Here is a 26,346-nt window from a genome sequence, read left to right on the forward strand (position 1 = left end):
GGACTGAATGAATAAGTCAAATTCTATTTTTACTAAAAACTATGCTAGGATTTGTACCACTGCTTTATGGATTGAATTTCATGACTGTCCATTATTCCGTGCAAATGGGAAATGAGTGCCCTTTACTTTTATATTTATATTATATACCAGTCAATCTCCTATGGTGTTGCACACAGGGAGTCAACACCAAGGGCAGTTTTCAGGTCAAGCAGGATTGGAGGAAGGGAAGCTAACTGGACCAAGGTAGGGAGGGGACAGAAGGCAGATAGGATGGAGAGGTAGAGGAAGTGGTAAAGGAAGTGGAGGACTGAATTTAAGAACATAAGAACATAAGAATTTGGAACAGGAGTAGGCCATCTAGCCCCTCGAGCCTACTCCGCCATTCAACAAGATCATGGCTGATCTGGCCGTGGACTCAGCTCCACTTACCCGCCCGCTCCCCGTAACCCTTAATTCCCTTATTGGTTAAAAATCTATCTATCTGTGACTTGAATACATTCAATGCCTCAACTGCTTCCTTGGACACAGAATTCCACAGATTCACAATCCTCTGGGAGAAGAAATTCCTTCTCAACTCGGTTTTAAATTGGCTCCCCCGTATTTTGAGGCTGTGTCCCCTAGTTCTAGTCTCCCCTACCAGTGGAAACAACCTCTCTGCCTCTATCTTGTCTATCCCTTTCATGATTTTAAATGTTTCTATAAGATCACCCCTCATCCTTCTGAACTCCAACAAGTAAAGACCCAGTCTACTCAATCTATCATCATAAGGTAACCCCCTCATCTCCAGAATCAGCCTAGTGAATCGTCTCTGTACCCCCTCCAAAGCCAGTATATCCTTCCTTAAGTTAGGTGACCAAAACTGCAGTAATCCAGGTGCGGACTTACCAATACCCTATACAGTTGCAGCAGGACCTCCCTGCTTTTGTATTCCATCCCTCTCGCAATGAAGGCCAACATTCCATTCGCCTTCCTGATTACCTGCTGCACTTGCAAACTAACTTTTTGGGATTCATGCACAAGGACCCCCAGGTCCCTCTGCACCTCAGCATGTTGTAATTTCTCCCCATTCAAATAATAATCCCTTTTACTGTTTTTTTTCCCAAGGTGGATGACCTCACACTTTCCAACATTGTATTCCATCTGCCAAACCTTAGCCCATTCGCTTAACCTATCCAAATCTCTTTGCAGCCTCTCTGTGTCCTCTACACAACCCGCTTTCCCACTAATCTTAGTGTCATCTGCAAATTTTGTGACACTACACTCTGTCCTCTCTTCCAGGTCATTTACGTATATTGTAAACAGTTGTGGTCCCAGCACCGATCCCTGTGGCACACCACTAACCACCGATTTCCAACCCGAAAAGGACCCATTTATCCCGACTCTCTGCTTTCTGTTCGCCAGCCAATTCTCTATCCATGCTAATACATTTCCTCTGACTCCGCGTACCTCTATCTTCTGCAGTAACCTTATGTGTGGCACCTTATCGAATGCCTTTTGGAAATCTAAATACACCACATCCATCGGTACACCTCTATCCACCATGCTCATTATATCCTCAAAGAATTCCAGTAAATTAGTTAAACATGATTTCCCTTTCATGAATCCATGCTGCGTCTGCTTGATTGCACTATTCCTATCTAGATGTCCCGCTATTTCTTCCTTAATGATAGTTTCAAGCATTTTCCCCACTACAGATGTTAAACTAACCAGCCTATAGTTACCTGCTTTTTGTCTGCCCCCTTTTTTAAACAGAGGCGTTACATTAGCTGCTTTCCAATCCACTGGTACCTCCCCAGAGTCCAGAGAATTTTGGTAGATTATAACGAATGCATCTGCTATAACTTCCGCCATCTCTTTTAATACCCTGGGATGCATTTCATAAGGACCAGGGGACTTGTCTACCCTGAGTCCCATTAGTCTGTCCAGCACTACCCCTCTAGTGATAGTGATTGTCTCAAGGTCCTCCCTTCCCACATTCCTGTGACCAGCAATTTTTGGCATGGTTTTTGTGTCTTCCACTGTGGAGACCGAAGCAAAATAATTGTTTAAGGTCTCAGCCATTTCCACATTTCCCATTATTAAATCTCCCTTCTCATCTTCTAAGGGATCAACATTTACTTTAGTCACTCTTTTCCGTTTTATATATCGATAAAAGCTTTTACGATCTGTTTTTATGTTTTGCGCAAGTTTACCTTCGTAATCTATCTTTCCTTTCTTTATTGCTTTTTTAGTCATTCTTTGCTGTTGTTTAAAATTTTCCCAATCCTCTAGTTTCCCACTAACCTTGGCCACCTTATACGCATTGGTCTTTGATTTGATACTCTCCTTTATTTCCTTGGTTATCCACGGCTGGTTATCCCTTCTTTTACCGCCCTTCTTTTTCACTGGAATATATTTTTGTTGCACACTATGAAAGAGCTCCTTAAAAGTCCTCCACTGTTCCTCAATTGTGCCACCGTTTAGTCTGTGTTTCCAGTCTACTTTAGCCAACTCTGCCCTCATCCCACTATAGTCCCCTTTGTTTAAGCATAGTACACTCGTTTCTGACACAACTTCCTCACCCTCAATCTGCATTACAAATTCAACCATACTGTGATCGCTCATTCCGAGAGGATTTTTCCTGTCTCATTACACAGGACCAGATCTAAGATAGCTTGCCTCCTTGTAGGTTCTGTTACATACTGTTCTAAGAAACAATCCCGTATGCATTCTATGAATTCCTCCTCCAGGCTACCCCGTGCGATTTGAGTTGACCAATCGATATGTAGGTTAAAATCCCCCATGACTACTGCCGTTCCTTTTTCACATGCCTCCATTATTCCCTTGATTATTGCCCGCCCCACCGTGAAGTTATTATTTGGGGGCCTATAAACTACGCCCACCAGTGACTTTTTCCCCTTACCATCTCTAATCTCCACCCACAATGATTCAACATTTTGTTCATTCGAGCCAATATCGTCTCTCACAACTGCCCTGATATCATCCTTTATTAACAGAGCTACCCCACCTCCTTTCCCTTCTTGTATATCTTTCCAAATCGTCAGATACCCCTGTATGTTTAATTCCCAGTCTTGGCCACCCTGCAACCATGTTTCTGTAATGGCCACCAAATCATACCCATTTGTAATGATTTGTGCCGTCAACTCATTTACTTTATTTCGAATGCTGCGTGCATTTAGGTAGAGTGTTTTAATCCTAGTTTTTAAAACATGATTTTTAGTTTTGACCCCTCCTGCAGCCCCTTTATATTCAGTGGCCCTTTTTGTTTTTTGCCTTGGGTTTCTCTGCCCTCCACTTTTACTCATCTCCTTTCTGTCTTTTGCTTTTGTCTCCTTTTTGTTTCCCTGTCTCCCTGCATTGGTTCCCATCCAACTGCCATATTAGTTTAACTTCTTCCCAACATCACTAGCAAACACTCCCCCTAGGAGATGAGATGAGGAGAGGGGAGAAGAGGAGAGCAGTGGAGGGGAGCGGGACAGGAGACGAGGGGGTGGGAAGGGTATACAAGAGGGGAGGGAAGACCATAGGGGAGGAGGGAGGTCAAGAAATGAGAGGAGAAGGAAGATGAGAGGGAAGGGGAGAATAGGGGTGAGAGAGGAGAGGGAGGGGTGAAGACATGGGAGGGGAGGAGAGAGGATAAAGGGGAGGGTTTGGAGTGGGGAAGGGGAGAGCAAGGGAGAGAGGGGGATCGTGGAGAGTTGAGGCTAGAGAGGGAAAGAAGGTAGAAGGGAGTGTGAAGGAATGGAATTGAGAGAAGGGGGGTAGGAGAGAGAGAGGGGACAGGAGGAAGGGGAAGAGGGACAAGAGGAAGAGGGGAGGAAAGGAGCTGGAGAGGAGGAGAGGAAAGGAAGAAGACGAACATGAAAGAAGAGGATATTCTCAGAACTACAAGAGAAAGCTGTGGGAATGTTATTGCTTTGTTGTGCTGAATGGCAGGACGATGGATAAGAAGCAGCAGCAAAAGATCCAGCTGAATGGCAGAACAGGCTCGAGGAGCCAAATGCTCCTGTGGGCCCGATTTTAATACCGCCGCCTGGCAGAAACGAGACGGAATGGTCAGTTAAAATGTGGGAAGCCACTTGCCCCCTGTGATCCTGCTGCCTTCCAGCCATGTCCTGATCTTAACCTGCTCTTTTGAGCAGGCGAGCGGGACAACCGTAGGAAGGCAGCAGGTTCCTATTTAAATATGCAGATCGGGGCCTGACGACGTTATCAAGCCCCGATAATTTTAATTGAAGGCCTGAGCGAGGAAGCAGTGACGTTTACCAGTCAGGCCAGACCTGCCGGGAGGTAGATCATGAGCCAGAAGAGGGCCATGCAGGTAAATAATTTAATTTAATTTCAGATATTTTTGCATTGGAGGCAGTTCAGAGAAGGTTGATTCCTGAGATGAAGAGGTTGTCTAATGAAGAAAGGTTGAGTTGGTTGGGCCTAGACACGGGGTGTTTAGAAGAATGGGAGGTGATCTTATTGAAACATATAAGATTCTGAGGGGGCTCAACAGAGTAGATGCAGAGAGGATGTATTTCCCTCGTGGGGTAATCTAGAACTAGGGGACATAGTTTCAGAATGAGGAGTCACCCATTTAAAACGGAAATGAGGAGAAATTTCTTCTCTCAGAGGGTCTTGAATCTTTAGAATTCTCTGCCCCGTAGAGTTGTGGAGGCTGGATCTTTGAATATAGACAGATTTTTGATCAATAAGGGAGTCAAGAGTTATGGGTAGCGGGCAGGGAAGTGGAGTTGAGGTCAAGATCAGATCAGCGATGATCTTATTGAATGGCAGAGCAGGCTCTAGGGGCCAAATGGTCGACTTCTGCTCATGTTCTTATTTCCTTGCGGCCCTCCAGGCCCCACAAGCAAACCTTGTAGCTTCCTTGTCCCAGGAACATGAAGCTATTCCAGGTGCCACAAAAATTATTCCTATTAATCCTTCGCCAGCCAAGGAAACCCTAGATATTGAAACAGCTATTGAAGTTTAGTGTCTTCCCAGTGCCTCCACTGTAGTTTCTCTGCTGAGTGCTGAGGCCTTCTATTCCATATCTACAGGGCTTGTCGAGAAGGGTGAGATGATGGGAAATCTTTTAGATGATATCCTTCTATCATCTAGCCCACATTTAAGTGCAAGCACGGAATTGCTGATTGGCAGGAAAAGCACTTTTAGGGGGTGGGTGCAGAAAAACGGGCAGATAAGTGTGAGGGTAGAGACCTGGTATCGAATGAGCTAGTTTCCACCAATGTTCATAAATTTTGACTCATTTCAGGGGACAAGGGCAGAATTTAAATCTAATTTATACTTCCTGCTTTACTCTTTCTGGTTTCGAGTCCTGCATATCTCAGTGAGGATTCTTCAATCTGATTGGTTGAAGAGCCTCGCAGTTGCTTCACACACACCACAGATGACCTGTAGAGGGCACCTCAATGGATCAGATGCCCGAGTAAAGCAAGTTTTCCCTCATAAACCACAAAAACTTTCTGGGCAGCAGTCAGCGATGAGAACGCCAAACGCCATTCCTTCACTGCTGACTGCAAAATACGGACCAATATCTCCTTATGAGGTTTGGTATCAAATTTTGGTCCTGTGAAGAGCCTTGAGACATTTTACTATGTTAAAGGCATTAATAAATGCAATTTATTGTTGTTATTCATCAACACTTTCATATCCCTCTAATACATTACCCTACGCTATCTTGGCCGTCTCCTCCAACCATGTGCCCTCCACTCTTTTGATACCAGGTTATTTCTTGTTTACTGCTCCCACTGCTCCAACATCAGAGGCTGCTTATTCACCTGACATGACCCAGTCATCTGGAACCCCCTCAATAGAAACACCAGCCTTACTTAAAACCCATTTTTTCAACAGAGTCATTGAGACCCCTTTCCCATCCCGAATGTGTTCTATTTTTTTTTGTTGAAACCTCCTACTGAGCATCCAATGTTTTATTTCCTCAATGTTAGGTCCTTGAAAATGTTAATTTGTGCATGAGGAGCACTATAGAAATGTAAATTTTTGTTGCTTTTAAGATGTTTCTAGCTACAATTAGTCTGCAATTTATTGCAACCTTTTAAAAGTTCTGGGCATAAATTTACGGAATCTTCTATTTGATGGATAGGGAACAAATAAATACCTCAAAGGTAATCTGTATTTTAAAAGGTAACAGCAATTTATTTAATGACATTCAATTTCTTCCAGAAATTGTTAATAACAGTGCTAAATCATCCATGACAAGGCAGTAAACTAACCTTTGCAACCATGTGAGCCTCTGATAATAGAACTCGGGCAGGCTGATAAAATCTAAGCTGCAGTAAGACTTCTGCTTTATTGATCCACACATCCATCACAGCAACTCCACTCAATTTTTTTCTGGTCACCACAGGCGAAGTGATATGCATGTGCTACAACAAATTTAAAAAAAATCTCACTTTACATGTAATATTAACTATGGAGCTAAAATTTCTGCATGCACTATTTTTAGCATTCCGGTTAATGTATTTATGTCAAATTCCTGTAGGAACAATAAAATAAATGTGATACATCCGAAAACCAGAAAACAACTTTTGCTTTGATTGATTTCTTTGTGCTCAAGTTAAGGGATATCAGCATTGGGGATTGTAGTACTTCTGCATTTTAGACAACCAATGTAAATTTCTAGCTGAGGTACAGTACAATGCATTGTCGATGAGTACCCTAGACCACGGTTTGGAGGGCCAACACCATAAACTTAGCGGCCATAAACCTGGGTACATTGCTTAACTGCGAGCATGTATTACATCTATGAACGCAGGACTCATCGAGTCCGCATCGATACCATGCCACCACATGTGGGATCTGGCTATCGCTTTCATCATTACGATGCCTGCGTGGGTACTGTGGAGGTACTGTGGAGGTCATTGATGAAGGTGTCTCTGCCCTTCTTGCGAACCACTACTCGATTGCCCCACAGAAGGCAGTCTGCCTGTATAGACATTTCATCTTTATGCCGCTGGAACAGCATAATCTCTTCCTGCATTTCCACTGGGACACTGGACCAGCTCCCGTGAAGCACACAGCTTTTGGCGAGGGATAATAAGGGGTCCTGGCTTGTCCAGGTTTTGATTTGCCAGGCAGTGACGGGTGATTGCTCACTCTCAAATGCTTCCATAACCATGGCTAGATCTGTGGTCTGTGCTATTTCCACCCCGTGGTGGGCAATGGCAGTCTACTGAGAGCATCGGCAGTTTTCTCTGCCTGGCCTGTGGCGGATAGTGTAGTTGTATGCGGACAACGTGAGCGCCCATCTCTGAATGCGGGCCGATGCGTTGGTATTTATTCCTTTACTCTCGGAAAACAGGGATATTATTACTTTATGGTCAGTTTCCAATTCGAATTTTAGCCCAAACAGGTATTGATGTATTTTCTTTACCCCATAGACACACACTAATGCTTCTTTCTCAATCATGCTGTATGCTCTCTCAGCCTTAGATAGATTCCTGGATGCATAAGCAACCGGTTGCAGTTTCCCAAAATCATTAGCTTGTTGCAATATACACCCGACGCCATATGACGACGCATCACATGCTAGTACCAAACGCTTACATGGATCATACAACACAAACAATTTGTTTGAGCATAACAATTTTCTCGCTTTTACAAAGGCATTTTCTTGGTTTTTTCCCCAAACCCAGTTATCCCCTATTCGTAGTAAGACGTGCAGTGGTTCTAACAGTGTGCTGAGACCCGGTATGAAGTTACCAAAGTAGTTCAGGAGTCCCAGAAACGACCGCAGCTCCGTCACATTCTGTGGCCTCGGTGCGTTCTCGATTGCCTCCATCTTTGCGTTGGTGGGTCTGATGCCATCCGCCGCAATCCTCCTTCCTAAGAACTCCACTTCAGGCCCCAGGAAAACGCACTTCGAGCATTTTAACCTGAGCCCCACGTGGTTGAGTTGACTAAGAACCTCCTCCAGGTTCTGCAGATGCTAGACTGTGTTCCGACCTGTGACCAAGATGTCGTCCTGGAAGACCACGGTGTGCGGGACCGACTTCAGTAAGCTTTCCATGTTTCACTGGAATATCGCCGCCGCTGATCGAATTCCAAACGGGCATCTGTTATAAATAAAAAACCTTTGAGCGTGTTGATGCAGGTGAGGGCCTTCGATGATTCTTCCAGTTCCTGCATCATGTAGGCTGAAGTCAGATCCAGCTTCATGAACGTCTTTCCTCCTGCCAGCGTTGCAAAGAGGTCATCGGCCTTTGGTCGTGGGTATTAGTCCTGCAGGGAGAAACGATTGATAGTTACTTTGTGATCGCCACAGATTCTGACTTGAGGACTGGGACAATAGGACTGGCCCACTCGTTGAACTCGATCGGTGAAATGATGCACTCTCTTTGCAGCCGGTCTAGCTCGATCTCTACCCTTTCTCTCATCATGTACGGTACTGCTCTCGCCTTGTGATGGATGGGTCGCACCCCCGGAATTAGGTGCATCTGCACTTTTGCTCCTTGGAATTTCCCGATGCCTGGTTCGAACAGCGAAGGAAATTTGTTTAAGACCTGGGCAAACGAAGTGTCATCAGCGGGCAATAGCGCACGGACGTCATCCCAGTTCCAGCGTATCTTTCCCAGCCAGTTCCTGCCGAGCAGCTTGGGACCATCGCTCGGTACCACCCAGAGTGGTAACTTGTGCACCGCTCCATCGTAGGAGACCTTTACGGTAGCACTGCCAATTACGGGAATCAGTTCCTTTGTGTAAGTTCTTAGTTTCGTGCGAACTGGAGTTAAGACTGGCCTTGAGGCCTTGTTGCACCACAATCTTTCGAAAGTCTTTTTGCCCATGATGGACTGGCTCGCGCCTGAGTCCAGCTCCATTGACACCGGGAGTCCATTTAGTTCAACATTCAGCATTATCGGCGGCCAATTCATGGGGAATGTGTGCACCCCATGTACCTCTGCCTCCTCGGTCTGAGGCTCTGGTTCGTCATGATCCTCCGTGGATCTGTCCTCCTCTGCAACATGGTGGTTTGCAGGTTTAGCAGGATTAGCAGCTCGCCTGCACATACATTGGAGGTGTACCATTGTTCCACAGCCCTTGCAAATGTACCCTTTGAATCGGAATGAATGGAAATGATGATCATCCCCGCAGCGCCAACAAGGTGTTAATGGCCTTGCATTCATCACCCTTGATGGTGGACTCTGAGACATTTGCGGACGTGCAGCTGCAGGCATGTGTGACCTGCCCTGTACATTATGATTCGAAAACAACATCACTTTGTTCATAGTACTTATAGCAGCACTTGCGTGCTGAGAGATTTGCTTCGTATTGTCACTGGTGGCAATGAACGCCTGGGCTATCACTATGGCCTTACTCATGGTTGGGGTCTCTACAGTCAAAAGTTTGCGAAGTATGGTTTCGTGGCCAATGCCAAGTACGAAAAAGTCTCTGAGCATGTGCTCCAAAAGTCCTTCAAATTCGCAATGTCCTGCAAGGCATCTTAGCTCGGCGACATAACTTGACACTTCCTCACCTTCAGACCTTTTGTAGGTGTAGAACCGGTACCTTGCCATCAGAACGCTTTCCTTCGGTTTCAAATGCTCTCGGACCAGTGTGCACAAATCATCATACAATTTCTCCGTGGGTTTCGCTAGAGTGGGCAGATTCTTCATGAGGCCATACGTTGGTGCCCCACAGACGGTGAGGAGGATTTTGGCAGCTTTCTCTTCCCCATCTAGCTCGTTGGCCACAAAGTATTGGTCGAGTCGCTCCACAAAAGTTTCCCAATCATCTTTGTCCGAGAATTTCTCCAGGACGCCCACTGTTCTCTCTATCTTTGGTTTTGCTATCTGTATCTCGTTGCCAGTTGTTTTGTATGGAGAAAGAGTCAGACGGAAAACTGCGAGCTCAACGTAAAGTGTGACTTTCGTCTTATATTGCAGGTCTCCAAAGTGCCTCTCCAACCTGTGAGGCCTCCTTAAATACCTATGCTCCCAAGGGATTATGGGATCCCTTGAGATTTCAGGGGATGAGCCTTCTGGTGGCTGTACAGAATCGATACAAGTATACATATATAACAATACCAGTACTCCCCACAATGCTGATGAGTGTGAAAGGAATGGCTTGGGCATTGTAGGGATGAGTTATGGTGTTGCTGCAGGGTGGTGCCAACCTGGCACATCATGTGGCAACCAGGGTGTACAGCATCAAATTAAGTAAATCTGGCCATGGTGAGGCCATCCCTGGCATTCCAGGCAGCAATGTGGTTGGGTGCTGATGCCCTGTGTCCCGTGCAGCATCACTTGATTGAGGAGATGTTTGGTGTGGATATTGGTGCTGCTGGTGTACCTGGTGCTGCTGGTGTTGGTGCTGATCAAGGTGGGATTCTGAGAACCAAGATGAGATAGTTTCAAGGACACCGATGCTGATGTAATCGATGGCAGGAGATGGCAGAAGCGAAGCTGTCAGTGGTGAGAGAGGTTGTTCCAATGAGGTGACACTGGATAGACAGTTTGCTCCAAACACTTGCAACCTGCATAAAACTCAATCTGTCTTCCAAATGCAGTAAGCAACAGCCCCTGAGCTTGGAAAGTGAACAGCACTGAGATGGGAGCCTTTAGAGCACATTTGCAGCTGTCAAGTAATGAGGTGTTCCCATACTGATTCAACTCCCGACCTCCTTACCTGCTGTGATTTCTAAGTAGCATGGGTGACCTCGTAAAATGGTACGGTGGTCTCAAAATACTGTTTAATTTTTTTAATTCGTTCCTGGGATGTGGGCATCGCTTGCAAGGCCAGTATCTATTGCCCATCCCTAATTGCCCTTGAGAAGGTGATAATGAGCTGCCTACTTGAACCGCTACAGTCCTTGTGGCGAAGGTACTCCCACAGTGATGTTAGCGAGGGACTTCCAGGATTTTGACCCAGCGATGAAGGAACAGCGATATACTTCCAAGTCAGGATGGTGTGTGACTTGGAGGAGAACTTGGAGGTGGTGGTGTTCCCATGCGCCTGCTGCCCTTGTCCTTCTAGGTGGTATAGTTAGTGGGTTTTGGAGGTGCTTCCGAAGAAGCCTTGGTGAGTTGCTGCAGTGCATCTTGTAGATGGTGCACACTGCAGCCATGGTACATCAGTGATGAAGGGAGTGAATTTTTAAGGTAGTAGATCGGGTGCTAATCAAGCGGGCTGCTTTGTCCTGGATGGTGTCGAGCTTCTTGTGTGTTGTTGGAGCTGCACTCATCCAGACAAGTGGGGAGTGTTCCATCACACTCCTGACTTGTGCCTTGTAGATGGTGGAAAGGCTTTGGGGAGTCAGGAGGTGAGACACTTGCTGCAGAATACAGAGAAACAGAGCAAGATAGAAAATAGGAGCAGTAGTAGGCCATTCGGCCCTTCGAGTCTCCACTGCCATTCAATATGATCATGGCTGATTATCTCAACACCACATACTCGCTTTTTCACCATGCCCCTTGATGCCTTTTGTTTCTAGAAATCGATCTATCTCCCTCATAAATATATTCAGTGACTTGGCCTCCATAGCCTTCTGTGGTAGAGAATTCCACAGTTTCACCACCCTCTGAGTGAAAAAATTTCTCCTCATCTCGGTCCTAAATTTCCTACCCCATATCCTGAGACTGTGACCCCTTGTTCCAGACTTCCCAGCCAGGGGAAACATCCTCCCCGCATCCAGTCTATCCAACCCAGTCAGAATTTTATACATTTCATTCTTCTAAACTCTAGTGAATACAGGCCTAGTTGACCCAATCTCTCCTGATACGACAGTCCTGCCATCCCAGGAATCAGTCTGATGAACCTTCACTGCACTCCCCCTATGGTAAGTATACCCTTTCTTAGGTAAGGAAACCAAAACTGCACACAATACTCCAAGTGCGGTCTCACCAAGGCCCTGTATAACTGTAGTAAGACAGCCTTGCACCTGTACTCAAATGCTCTTGCAATGAAGGCCAAGATACCATTTGCCTTCCTAACTGCTTGCTGCACCTGCATGTTTGCTTTCAATGACTGTTTTACAAGTACACCCAGGTCCCTCTGTACCTCGACATTCCCAAGCCATCACCATTTAAATAATACTTTATCCTTATGTTTTCCCTACCTAAGTAGGTAACTTCACATTTATCCATGTTATATTGCATCTGCCATGTGTTTGCCACTCACTCAACCTATCTAAATCGCCTTGCAGCGCCTTTAAATCCTCTTCACAACTCACAATCCCACCTAGTTTTGTGTCGTCAGCAAACTTGGAAATATTACAGCTTCTGTACCTGCTCTTGTTGCCACAGTGTTTATGTGGCTAGTCCAGTGCTATATGCAGAGCTCCTTCATGGCAAACGAACCAAAGGTGGGCAACGGAAACAGTACAAGGACATCCTCAAAGCCTCCCTGTTGAAGTGTGACATCACCACTGACGTCTGGGAGACGCTGGCCGAAGACCGCCCGAGGTGGAGAAAGTGCACCCGGGAGGGCGTTGAGCTCTTCGAATCTCAACGTTGCGAGCGTGAAGAGATCAGGCGCAGGCAGCGGAAGGAGCATGTGGCAAATCAGTGCCACCCACCCCCTTCCCTCGACGACTATCTGTCCCACCTGTGACAAGGTCTGTGGCTCTCGTGTTGGACTGTTCAGCCATCAAAGAACTCACGTTAGGAGTGGAAGCACGTCTTCCTCGATTTCGAGGGACTGCCCATGATGATAATGGCTAGTCCAGTTAAGTTTCTGGTCAATGGTGCCCTCCAGGATGTTGATGGTGGGGGATTCGGCGATGGTAATGCCGTTGAATGTTAAGGGGCGATGGTTAGACTCTCGCTTGTTGAAGATAGTCATTACCTGGCACTTGTGTGGCGCGAATGTTACTTGGCACTTATCAACTCAAGCCTGAACGTCGTCCAGGACTTGCTGTATGTGGGCATGGACTGTTCCATTATCTGAGGAGTTGCGAATGGCACTGAACACTGTGTAGTCATTAGTGAACATCTCTATTTCTGACCTTATGATGAAGAGAAGATCATTGACGAAGTAGCTGAGAATGGTTGGGCCAAGGACACTGCCCTGAGGAACTCGTGCAATGATGTCTTGGGGCTGTGATGATTGACCTCCAACCACCACAACCATCTTCCTTTGTGCTGGATTAGACTCCAGCCAGTGGAGAGTTTTCCCCCTGATTACCATTGAGTTCAGTTTTACTTGGGCTTCTTGGTGCCACATTTGATCAAATGTTGCCTTGATGATAAGGGCAGTCACTCTCAACTCACCTCTGTAATTCAGCTCTTTTGTCCACGTTTGGACCAAGGCTGTAATGAGGTCTGGGGCCGAGTAGCCCTTGCAGAACCCAAACTGGGCATCGGTGAACAGCTTATTGGTGAGTAAGTGCTGCTTGATGGCACTGTTGATGAGACTTTCCATCACTTTGCTGATGATTGACAGTAGACTGATTGGGCACTAATTGGCCGGATTTGATTTGTCCTACTTTTTGTGGACTTGAAATACTTGTTCCACATTATGCGCTGTTAACAAGGTCATAACTACCTTAATTTGTTCCCCCGTCGCTGCGTGTTGGGTCTGTTCAGCACTGACAGACCTGACATCTGGGAAAGTAGTGTGACAGCGAGATGACAGCGGGTACCCAACCCACTGTGAGAAAAAAAAAATTCCCACCCGACCCGTCACTGAATCCGCTGTGTCCCCGAAAAATTACTCACATGTGAGGGAACCAACACTGTATTTTAAATGAGGCCTAACCAAGGAGGCTTAGGATAAGTCCAGTAACTAAAAGCAATTAACAGACATGGTTTTCTGTTGTGTTATTGTGAGTGAATTACCAAAAGCTTACCTGGATCATAAGGCTAGATTATAGGGAAATGAGAAGTGCCCATGAGCCTGATCTAAGATACGAGTCAAATTAATTTAGACTAAGAAAGGCAGAAAAGATCTATAAATATAGTAGCTAGCAACTAGTTAGGAAATGGTAGTGCAGCAGAAGGTGATTATTTTCAATGTGGTTTTTATTTACATGATGTAGTTATTTAGCTGAGTTACGGACTTATCCGACTTCAAAAATAAACCTATCAATCAGCATCTGGGAACAAAGTGGACGTTGATTAGAAGCTGGAAAAAAATTGCTGTTTGATCAGCCAGTGCTGACTTTTTCCAGCATCTTGGAATCACCTGGATACAAACTGGATGCATCTATTTGGTATCCTGCTGAGTCCCAGAGGTTAATTTGCAGATTTCCTTCTGTAGGCATTGCCTGACATGTAATTATACTTCCATGAACTCTTTGTGACTTTGCTATTTTTTAACATATTAAATGATGATATAATGAAGGCTGACTACATTTTGGGATAATAACATTTTTTATCAAAATAAAATTGGAAAAAGCAAGGGAAATGTTAATTCAATTATTGTTGCTACTATATTTTTCTCCTCTATAACATTGCACAAAACCAGATGTCTCTTGCACTTTGTCACATCCCCGAATAAATCCAAAGTTTAGAACCCAGGGAGTGGGAGCGATTCAAACCGCTCAGAAGGTCAGAGGTGAAACTGCCCCCGAGACCACCCCCTACAGAATGGCGACCGCGGCAGGACTTTGGTATAAAGGATGTGATGCAGAGAGTGCTGTTTTGGAGGAAAGAACCAAGATGAAAGAGAGGAATTCCTCCTATGTGTATAAGAAAGTGAATGTCACTAAGGAATGTGTGCCTGGTCTATTGCGCGCTGAGCATCCAGGAGATACTGCAGCCCAGTGGACAGCCAGCAAGGACTATAAGGAATCAGTAGAAAAGGCAATTTGATTGGGCTGCCTACAGCGACAGGTCCAACTCCTAGATAAGAACATGGAGTCACTGCAGGCAGAACTATGGGAATGTGCAGAAACATCACATGAAAAGGCTATGGCAGGAGACAGGTTATGGGGAGAACTCTGTAAGCTAAAACATGGAAAGGCACAGCTCATAGAAAGCTTCTAGAACAGCCAGGACTATTTTCAGTGTCAGTTTACCGAGACTAAGAATAATGAAAAGATACTGCGGAGGAAAACACTCACCTTACCCTTCTCGTGAAAGAGCTGGAGGAAAAGTTAAGAAATGTACAGGCAGCTTATAAAGTAGCCAGCACTAATGGGTTTGAGTCAGGAGGCCACGATTCCTGCCAGCAACAAATCAAAAGTTTAACCCTTGCTCTGTCCAAGCAAAAGGAAGGGAAGCCTAATAAGCCCGGATACGGCCCGGGCAAACCTGGAAGATAAGGAGGAAACTGTTCACCCACCACCTGTGGCGCCGGTGACTATACCGGTTCGGCAGCAGGAGGGGCGAACGAGTTGCGGGGCGGACAGGGATAGCGGACCACCACCACCTGTGGCGCCGAGGTTCAGCTCGGTTTGGCAGCAGGGCGAGCCAGAGCAGGAAGAGCCAGAGCCAGGGCCGATGCAACCGGTCCGGCAACAGAAGTTTGACCCGCCCACCGGGGTCAGGGGCCCCTGGAAAGTCAATTTGTAGTTCCCCACACTACCCAACAGCTTAGGGCTATGATAAGTCACCTGGAAAAGCTCCAAAAGGTGACCCCTCGGTCCACTTTATGGAAGTGAAACAGGCAGGGGATATTAGCGGGTGCGATGATGCCGAGATAGCAAAAATGCTCCTCCTCTCACTAGATGGCAAGCTGTACCAGTCCCTCTCTGCCGAGAGCAAAAGGGGGCAGAGGACATTCTGGAAGCCATGGAATGTAATGACGGGAGTCCCTTCTTCCAAGTGGAGAAGATAGTACAGCTCACAGGGGAAACCCCACAGACTTTCGCAGACAGACTGTGGCCTGTGTACCAGAGCGCCTGTGGTGGGGACCTCAACCGCGGTCACCTAACCCGGGACAAGAGAGCCAGCTGGCTCCGAAGCTTGGTGGCAAACAGTTCACCACGGATCAGCACAAAGGCTGAGGCCTGGTTTGACCCGAGAGATCCCCAGGCCACCGAGCAGGGAGTGGTCAGGCAACTGACCCTAGTCTACCGGAACGGCAGGGGGACGGAAGAGCACCCACCCAAGGGAAGGGTTCACAAAATCAGACCTAGTCTGGATAAGAGGGAATGGCGCCAGGAGGGGGGCAACCCCTTCCATACAAAACATAGCTGCTTCGGGTGCAGAAAGAGTGGGCACTGGAGAAAGGATTGTAGGAATCCATGGAAGAATAGCACAGGGAAGAATTCTCCAGTCCCTGCGCAAAAGACCAAGACCGAGAAACCAGTCTCTCCCCACGTTTGATACATTCATGACTGCGCTCTGAACAATGCTAGATGGTCCTGGGAGAGTAGCTGCCGCCACCAGTACTGAAATCCCATCTGCCCCATCCCATCCAAAACAGTGACTAGGACAGGCGCAGCCTCTTCACCTGTGTTCCCTCGAGTACGATGCGTGGGGGAGACCAACCGCTCAGTGGAAAAGGTGAAGGGGACTTATCTGCTGGATACCAGTGCAACAAGCACCCTCGTCTATGCAGCTAACCCTGCCGCTTCGCCTCTGTCTAGCGGGGTCCCCTACAGCTTGGTGGGTTTCACAGGGGCCGAGCAGGCTGGCTCATTCTCCGTTCTGCTCTATATTTGTTTGGGAACACTCTACACCAAGTGGACTTGTGTCCTGATGAGGTAGGAACAGGAAAGGAGAGGGATCCTGGAGGCTGACTTCATTCTAGGCCACGGGATCCTAGTGGATTTAAGAAACCACTGTCTTTGGGGGTCAGTCAGTACGGGACGAGAGTGAGGTGGTGGTTATCCCAGAAAAATGGGGAAAAGGGTCGGTGTGCACCGTGAAGCCAAAGGAGGGTTACGACCTTGAATCACTGGTCAGTAACACTCCGATGGAGTACCAAGAGTATATGAAGGCAAACCTTGCAGCTTTTGCCACTCACAAACATGACTGTGGGAGGATAAATGGGGTCGAGGTTAGCGTAGATGGGGACCCCATGACCCGACCGCAGAAACAATATCACTTCCCCAGGGAGGTGGAGGCAGACATGGAAACCGCCTTGGGTTCTTTGGTTAAACAGGGGGTATTGAGACCAATAGCTACCCATGTGAACTCTCCACTGTGGCCGGTTAAGAAACCGGACAACTCCTGGAGAGCCACGGTGGACTATCGAGTACTCAACCATAACATCCCCGCCTGTGCACCCACGGTTGCTGCCGTCGCCAACCTCAGTGGAAGTATCCCAGCCACCATATTCATGGTGCTGGATATTTCCAACGGGTTTTGGTCCATCCCTTTACAAAGAGAAGACCAGTATAAGTTTACTTTTACCTTTAAAGTCCAGCAATACACTTGGAACTGTCTCCCTCAGGGCTTCCACAACAGCCCTAGCATTTTCCACCAATATATGGCCAACTGTTTAAAGAACTTCAGTAAACCCCAGCAGTTGGTACAGTATGTGGGCGACCTGCTCCTGTTCACCGATGATGGGGAGGAGCATGGCCAATTGCTGGCTGGCTGCGAAAAGATCACTGATCTTCACAGGGGGGTCCCCTATCACACTCCTTACCCACCATACGCCCACCCAAATGCTCCTGGATGGGAAAATCAAGGACGGGACAGTGAGCAGTGCCCGCATTACTCGCTGGACCCTACTCCTCTCTCAGATGGACCTAAGGGTAAAGGGTCTCCGCGAGCCAAGGCTCGCAGCCAACATGCTAGATCCAGGGACAGCCCACCGGTGCTCTGTAGAAGGGGTATGGGAACTTAACATAGGCTTTCGGGCCGGATTACACCCCACAGGCCGAGAAATCTATGTAGATGGTTCAAGCACCGTATCTGCGGGCGAACGACTCACAGGCTGCGGAGTTTATGAGCGGCTAGCATGCTGAACTGTCAGCGGTGGTGTACGTGGTCACACACCCCGAAGAATTCCCTACCCCATACACGATTTGCTCGGACAGCATGTTCACATGCAATTCGTGTACGGAGTCCCTGGCTATTTGATCCCGTCGCGGATACACGTCTGCAGACAGGAGACCCCTGACAATTAAGCCTTTACTGGAAAAGATCATGGCAGCCGTGGGGGAGGAAGAGAAGGTCTGTATACATAAAGTGAAGGCACATTCCACCACTGAACCCCGTAGCGAGGGAAACTAGCAGGCTGACATGTTGGCCAAGCAGGGTGCCTGCGCGGGCAAGCTCTGGGAACCGTACAATCCAGGCCCCATCGCAGCAGACATGGAGGGCAGGGGTAGCATTGCCCCCGGACCTGAAAATGGTTCAGACCCAAGACCCCGTCCTAAACACTCTAGCTAAAGGGGAAAAGGTAGACTGCCCGTACGGCACCGCAGCAATTGCCATTAAAGAAGGCATGCTGTTCAGAGGGGGAGCAATGGGTGGTACAGCAACAACACCGCAGAGAATTCCTCCAGCTGGCCCACGAGGGTCCAGGAGCAGGACACCCCGGACCTGAGACCACTTGGCAATGGGTGGAACAGGCAGGGTGGTGGCCGGGACTAAGGGAACATGTCCGCGAGTTCTGCTGCAGCTATTTGGTGTGCGCTACCAACAACCCTGATCCCCAGAAAAGGAAGGTGTCTATGGGATATATCAGGAGGATAGAGGGACCCTGGCTGTTGATCCAAGTCGATTACATCGGGCCTCTACTCACTGCCCAGGGAGGCTACAAGTACTGCCTAGTGTTGGTGGGTGTATTCACCAAATGGGTGGAAGCCTTCCCATGCCAAACAGCCACTGCTCTGGGAACAGCCAGGATCCTGGTCCGGGAGGTGTTTTCCCGATGGGGACGACCCCAGTACGTAGTGTCCAACCAAGGGAGTCACTTCACCGGGCAGCTGATGCAGGAGACCCTTAAGATGCTCGGCATCGAGGGGAAATGGCATGTCGCTCACAGCCTGCAGTCATCCGGGCCTGTAGAACATTTAAACCGCACTATAAAAGAAAAGTTACGCAAGGAGACGGGTGACTTACCCAAGAAGTGGACAGAGGTCCTACCACTGGTCCTTATGATGATCTGGGCCAGCCAGTTAAAGAGCACGGGGTACTCCCCGTACGAGCTCATGACCGGCAGAGCCATGCGAATCCCTACCCATGTATTAGCCCCAGTGCTCACGGAAGGTCAGCTTAGGGAAGCATGCTGGGACAGCTTTGTCAGGAATCTGTTTGAACACCTTAAACAGATTCACTGTTAACAACATGGAAAAACAGCATCGGAGCAACCGACTGTTGCTTGAACCCCGCAAACACCATGAATGGGTGGTAGGGGACCAGGTCATGGTATAGAATTATGCTCGAGGAGGGGTTTTTGAGGCACTGTACATGGGGCCGTACCACATTGTCGACAAGGCAGGCCCCATGGTCTATGCCGTAAAATGCCCCGCCGTAAAAAGTGGTTCCACATAAACCAGTGCAAACTTTTCAACCCCGGAGTAGCAGCTAAGCGTAAGGGACACTCAGGAACAGCAGACCATTCTAAGGGCAGGGATCCTCAGCCAGCAGCCCCCGACTGTGGAAATCCCACAGGAGATGTGGCAGACCCACAGACTGTACCTAGAGGGGTGGTAGATTGTGTTACTGGAGGAGCTATCCCCCCAATCATTTGGGACTCGGACGCACCCCCAGTAGTAAGGACCCTGAGAAGGACCTCCCGCACACCACGGCCTAAGACACCGTGGTTACCAGCGCCCCAATTTAAGTGGTTCAGCCCTGGGAGAGGGACCAGCCGCAAAGGGGTACCTAAGATCAGGGACCAGCCTGCGAGCAGGGACCCCCAGCCGGTAGCCTCGGGCGACGAGGAACCCCTGGAAGAGATAGTGGTGGACCAGTCACCAATTCGGAGTCCCCAGCCCGCAGCCCTCGACCAGATGGAGCCCTCATGTAACGAAATGAACTGCGCCGCCACTCCCAAAGGGGCGGTGTGGTGTAACACCAGAGGAGATGTTCCCCCAATAATGTGGGACTCAGACCCACCTCCAGTCAGGATACTCCGGGCCCTATGGTACAGATCGACATACTACTGGCCCCGCTTGAAACCCAGAGGCCCAAGAAGAAAGGAGAAGAATAGGAATTAACCTGGCCACCTGGAGACGGGTGGCAGATGTACATAAATAGGATGACATGAGTTTTAGGTGTGTTTAATAAGAATCTCGCGTAGCGTAGGATTATGAGTGTAAGGTTTTTTTGGTCACCACAACTGTAAACCATACGTATGGAAGTAGTGAAACGAGTAAAATAGGATAAGAATGTTTAGACGAATATGAAGTGAAAGAGTTTCGGCCGACAGTCGGTGTCCAACTAATGACATGTGCCTGGTAGTATTTGGGAGGAGACATGTGAGAGCCCATTTGGAGGTATGAAAAGAATCCACCTGTGCAGCTATTAGAAGAGACACAGACCGGGTAGCATCCAGGAGTATGAAGAATCTACCAGTACAGCTATTAAAGGAAGCACCGGTAATAGTTCTTGGGGAAAGGCAAAGACCCCACCTTGTAGGCAGTAAAAGAGGCACTACAAGAACGAGAAGAGTAAAATGATTATGAGACAAAAGTTAAAAACTGATATCAGTTCCGACAGGAACTGGAAAAGACAGCCAGTTGATTAAAGACTTTATTATGTTTCCGAGAAGAAATGAGCCCAAATTGGAACTCGATCACCTTTTGTCAAGTCGGAGAGCTTTTCTCAGGGTTGGACTATCTGTTTTATGTGCCCCTACAGGAAGGAGAACGCTATGAAAAGGGTCCTGTTCCTGCTCACCCTGATAAGGATGAGCAGCGGCGGCCGAGGAGACGTGGAAGAATCCCTCATTTATGGGTGCTCGGTAGAGAGAGCACCGATCGTAAGTGCAGGGAGTGGCACACCAGGTGTGGAAGAGCTCGCCGTTTATGCCCACGAAGGGAGGTGGCCAGGGTGGCTGGGCTCTAATTCCACTCGCTACTCCAGCCAGGAAGGGTTTACCTATGGGGAGGCTTCAGTTCCATGCCCCAGGATACGGGTCGTTGCTGCGCGGGTCAGGGTTACGGAGGGAAAACGTGTATGTTTGACTTGTAAAGGACAGATTCCCCTGGGTAGATGGAAGCTGAGCAAGGATGCGGGAGACCAGGAATCTGACTGGGAACGACTCGGTAACGAAGCGTACCGTACTATCACGGGGACACGGGGAGGAGTGAAGGTGTGTTGGAACAAGTGGTGGGAGTCTGAACAGGGGATTTACGTCTGCATGTGGGGATCAGAGAAGGTCTGTCCCACAGGCATATCAATCGCCTTCGCCAGGCAATGGCAAGATGACGGGGAAGGGATGTGGTGGGATTTCAGCCTACACAGGTGTGCGGTCCCACACTCCCCACTCCCAATTAACGCCACCGAACTTATAGCACGCATTAAGAAACCCCTGCCCATGAACCCACCAATGCGAACAATAGTAGAGAGGTGTCCTACCACCACCAAGGGACCAGGAAACGGATTAGTATTGGTACCGACCGAAAAGGTGTTATACTAGGGGGTACACTATGCAGTAGCTTCAGTTATTTTAAACCTTACCGAGGTGCATTTACCTGACTGGTGCCCGAAGCAAACAGCTGCTGTACCAGGCCCTGCTCAGAGAAATGTTCAAGAAATTTTACGAGTTAGATTTTGGGAATGTAGACAAAGCAGATTTATACACTCTACACACTAGGGACGCCATGGGCATGGGGAGACCTAGAAGGGGAACCTTGAACTACATTTTTACTGCATATAAAACAGGATCCTCTCTGATAAATAGCCTGGACGATATAGAACTGCAAACGCAGATAAATGGTCTAAAGAACCAACTGAGAAAGATCCTAAAAGAGGAAAACACAGTAGTGGGCTCAGAGCTACACGAGGACCAGGTTATGATGGTCCATTTAAAAGAGATCATTGCTGAGCTGGAAAAACATGCACAAACAGTAAATGCACTCATACGGGAGGATAGGAATGCTTCAGACCAGGCTGCACAGAATGAAGTGTGTGTGCTGTACGGGGAATGGTTGTTGGGCGAGGGCCGCAACAACCTGGAGGATTTAAAACAAGGTTTGGTCCCCATGAATCAGCAACAAGCACCTCGCAGCCCTCCACTAAGCCCGTGTCAGCTCCGCCTAGCTTCTGAAGGCTACCCTGTCCCAGTAGATTGCGGGCATTCTAATCACACCATCATGGGGATAGTACTAAGGATGCCGGTCATGGGTGGGACAGCTCGACCCGCACCGGTATACAGCGTGGAGAATATTGGAGTCATTCAAGGAGGTGCACATGTTCACTTCGCAGCGGTCCCACCATATGTCATAAAGTGAGAGCACGCTATGATGGGTATTGACCTCTCCGGGTGCCGGAGCCAGGGTGCACACATAATAGTGTCCCCAGCACTTGAATGCCTAGTCTGAACCACAGTGTGGGTTTAAAGCTGCTGGGGCACAGCCTATCAACTGTACCATGGAGGTAATGGGACAAGACCATGTTCCCCCACAGGTTGCACTACATAGGGGGTGGGACATATTGTGTGCCCCACCAGTGCGCCCCACTACCAGCATGGACAACACTTCGGTGTCCGGTGAGTGACAGCAGTTTTTGATTTAAACTCGAGGCAGAAGTTCAAGTGGCCCAGGAACGGATTGTCCCCATTCCCGAAACCTCTACTGTTCACCTCACTGTGAATGAAAACATCACAAACCTGCAGGATCATGTTGCACATTTTGGCTATAAAATTGCCCCTCTATCCGAACATCTTACCACTCTGCTAGAAGCTGTAGTAATCTCACAAAAACATTTCTATACTCTAGAACAGAAAACAATTGAGACAGGGAGAAAAATTCTAGAAATCACAATTCCGCCTTGGTGGGACATTTTCAGAAATATAGAAGTTCCTGCCGGGATCAGAATAGCTTCCCATGTTTTGGTTGTCTGCCAACTCAAGATTATTCTTTACTTATGATGTCTCACTTGCCGAGTGAAACGCAGAGACCGTCAGGTCCGGCACCAAAGGGTGCTGTACGCTCCCTGGCCAAACTTGGGGATCGCACAGGGAGGGGTAACATTATCATGTTCGATTTGTTTTAATTTTCACCTGCTGTAAAAACGCAAAGGTCGAGTGTTGTAAGAATGTTACACTATGTACCTTTATTTTCTGTAAAGCCGGAGTAATGAAGGGGCGTTGGACCCCCTCTCTGCTGTAACATAATTGGAATGACTGTATTTGCCTGTAAACTGCATTGCATTTCAAAGGGGGTATTCACGTTTAAGTTTAGTTAGGTAAATACAGGGGAAGGTTGACTCTCTGGAATCAGGAATTTTGTTCACCGAGCATGACACTCCAGCATGTAGAATATCACATGGGGACTGTAGGATTGCAAAATTCATGGGAACCCCCTCCCCCAGTGTTTGGACTCATTGGAAAGGAAATTTAATTTGGAACTATCAACCAGAAAATTTGGGATCCTAAAGTTCACACGGAAGAAACTACGAGTTTTAATCGAATTTGGAATATTACAAGACAGATTGGGTCCATGTGGAAAGGGCTGAGAATTAAAGGATAACTATCTTTCAAGGAAACCAGTTTTGGGTATTGAAGCTGTCTGGGGTATTGAAGCTAAACAAATTGTCTGGGGAATTGTGTAAACTCAAAAACCCATCTCCCCGGGAGACATTAACATAGCAACAATCAACCCAGAGATAGCCAGCCATCACTCTGAGCAGGAAACCCATCCAGGACACACATAATGATAATGGCCCATCCAGCCCGCATGGAAAACCAAGGCCTAGGCAGACATTGCAAATACCAAAAAGCTCATTTTCCCGATCAAGAAACAAATTCGAAAGATCGACACATCTGAGACAGGCTACCATTAATGGGCCCGCCAAAATATAATAAAGAGATATCAAACCCGCCAAAATTAAAACAAAGAATCGGGGCTAATTTGGCGCGCAGATTAGAGCAGCTCCCAAAGTATAACTGGGGCCCTGTTTTTTAACGAAAGAAGGAGGGGAAGGAGGGAAAAAGGAGAGACCGCCGCAGCAGTTTTTAACAAGTCTTCCAGAGAGCTTGCTACACAGCGTCCTATGCAGCTCTTATGAGCACCAACCTCTCCAGCCTCGACGACACTCCTGGGCCACACTGCCCAGCTATCGAAGAAGGAAGAACATCATCACGGCAGAGAAAGCAGTTCCCAATAACTTCGGACATCATCATCACGGCAGCAACTGACCACAGCCAATGTGGTAAGATCGAAAACACCACGATCGACAAATTCTAAGAACAAAACTCCTCAAGAAGAAACTGAAGATTCGAAAGTTTCCACTCTATAATCTGTTCCGAGCTACCAACAGGTGAAACAGTACCTAAAAAGACTTTGAAACCTATTGCTGATGGAAGAAAGTGCGTACTCACCCCATAAGTCCAATACGTGCTCTACCGCATCAGCGGACACCATCCAACTGAAGACTACGCAGTAAGAAGTCTTCCACGATGTTCGGGGTATAGCAAGCAGAACCTACAGAGTCCAGCGAACCCCGAAATCGCGAACCACCACCAACAGACAATAAAAGGATTGGTGAGCATAATCCCTGTTTGCCCTGGAGTTCAACCTAGTCAGAGTTAGGCATTGGGAGGTGGGAGGTGTATTATTTTTCTGTAACCCTTTTGAATGTGTGATAAAGTATTTTTTTTATTCTCGTAATTACAAGCTTGACATTGTATGTTCTTGTCCTTAATAAAATCAAAGTTCTTTACACCCAAACCAGTTGTCTCTTGCACTTTGTCACATCCCCAAATAAATCCAAAGTCTAGAACCCAGGGAGTGGGAGAGATTCGAACTGCTCAGAAGGTCAGAGGTGAACCTGACCCCCGAGACCACCCCCTAAGCTCTCACGCAGGATGTGCGCATCATGGATGCTGCCTGGAAATGTAGCATTCACTGCCATGATTATTTGGTTGTGGTCGACAACAAGCTGCACATTCAGGGAGTGGAATCCCTTTCGGTTACGAAATACCTCTGCGTTCTGTAAAGGGATTTTCATGGCGATGTGCATGCAATATATTGCTCCCTGCACCTTGAGGAAGTTTGCTATTCACGAGAAACACAAAGCCCTCTCAGTCTGTGCCTCCCTGGTCATAGGGAAGCTTATGAAGTCCATCTTGCGAGCGTAAAGGGCTTCAGTCACCTGTCGAATGGAATAGCGTGTGGCGTGCTGAGATACCACACATGTCGCCAGCTGAAGCCTGGGAGGAGCCAGATGCGTAGAAGGATAGTGCTGCAGTAACCCTTTACCTCAACGGGCAGTGCGGTCCTGATGGTGCTGTTAGGCTGCAGATCCCCCTTGATGAGCTGGCATATCTCATCAATGACCTCCTTCCAGAAGCGCAGCCTCCTAAGGCACGTGTTATCAGATAAGTTGAGGTAAGATTGCTTTTCCCTGTACGTTTGTCGGCTGTACGTTCTCCTCCTGCCACCTCTTCGATCAGCCCCTTCACTTAACTCAACTTCAGATGCCAGCATGTGAGCAGTTACAAGTAATGGTAGAGAAGCTACAGGCCCCATCACTATCACTATTATCACGATCACTATCACTTTTATTATAAATGCCCTTGGTACTAAAAATAATAAAATATAAATAAATATACATATAAATATAAATCTAAGTATAAATGTGAGTGGATCTATCAGTAAAAGGCCCTTAAATAACTCACAAATTATAAGCCCCTTGTTTAAGCAGCCTCCTCTCTTCCTCCGATGTTCAACATGGCGTCCATAGGGCCGAGTTCTGTGAGGAAGGCCAGGGAAAAGCAACTATTCTCCAGCGATGTTTTCGGCAAGCCATCAGCCCTGCGATGTGTCGGCTATGTGCTGAAAGTTGCACTGGGCGATATGCGGGCGATTACCTTGGCGATCACTTCGACGATGTGAGCCGAAAGTTGGGAGAACAATTTTTCAGAGATGTTCTGGCCCAACTTTCCACTTTTCAGTCAAAATGGGCGATAGCAGGCCTTTTTGGGCGATATATGGGCATTGGCCCAGCGATGTAAAGAGGAAAGTCTAGTCCAAGGAGTTATATTTCGCCCTGTCGATTCAGTGTACAAATTGTCGCCATCCAAACAGATCTAGTCCCATCATCAGAGCCATCAAGACTCATCCAGATGAATTAACGGAAAAGCAGCCCAGCAGGAGATGTATTCATAAAATGGATATATATGTATGAGTTGGAAACAGCTCAGAACAACGAAAAACTATGATCGACAAGCAGGTCGAGAAGGAGAACATCAGATCGACAAGCAGAACGAGAAGGAGGGAACATCAGAGAGGAACAGCAGGTCAAAGGAACAACGACCACAAGCCTACAATCGACAACAGCAGCAACTGGATGGATGGGTGTTTGTATG

The 26,346-nt window shown here is 47.6% G+C and overlaps 1 protein-coding gene across 2 annotated transcripts in view; it reads right to left on the reverse strand.

The window, feature by feature from the left end:
- LOC139260323 (cilia- and flagella-associated protein 46) overlaps window positions 1-26,346 on the reverse strand; it is a 681,403-nt gene that overhangs the window by 308,761 nt on the left and 346,296 nt on the right. For both annotated transcript variants that reach the window (XR_011592768.1, XM_070876797.1), the window contains exon 35: window positions 6,243-6,395. Coding sequence is in view for 1 of the 2 variants with exons in the window: in XM_070876797.1 (XP_070732898.1) it covers window positions 6,243-6,395 (153 nt within the window). In the remaining variant the exon portion in view is untranslated. The remainder of the gene's footprint in view (window positions 1-6,242; window positions 6,396-26,346) is intronic.

This window comes from Pristiophorus japonicus, chromosome 3 (genome assembly GCF_044704955.1).
Source record: "Pristiophorus japonicus isolate sPriJap1 chromosome 3, sPriJap1.hap1, whole genome shotgun sequence".
NCBI lineage: Eukaryota > Metazoa > Chordata > Chondrichthyes > Pristiophoridae > Pristiophorus > Pristiophorus japonicus.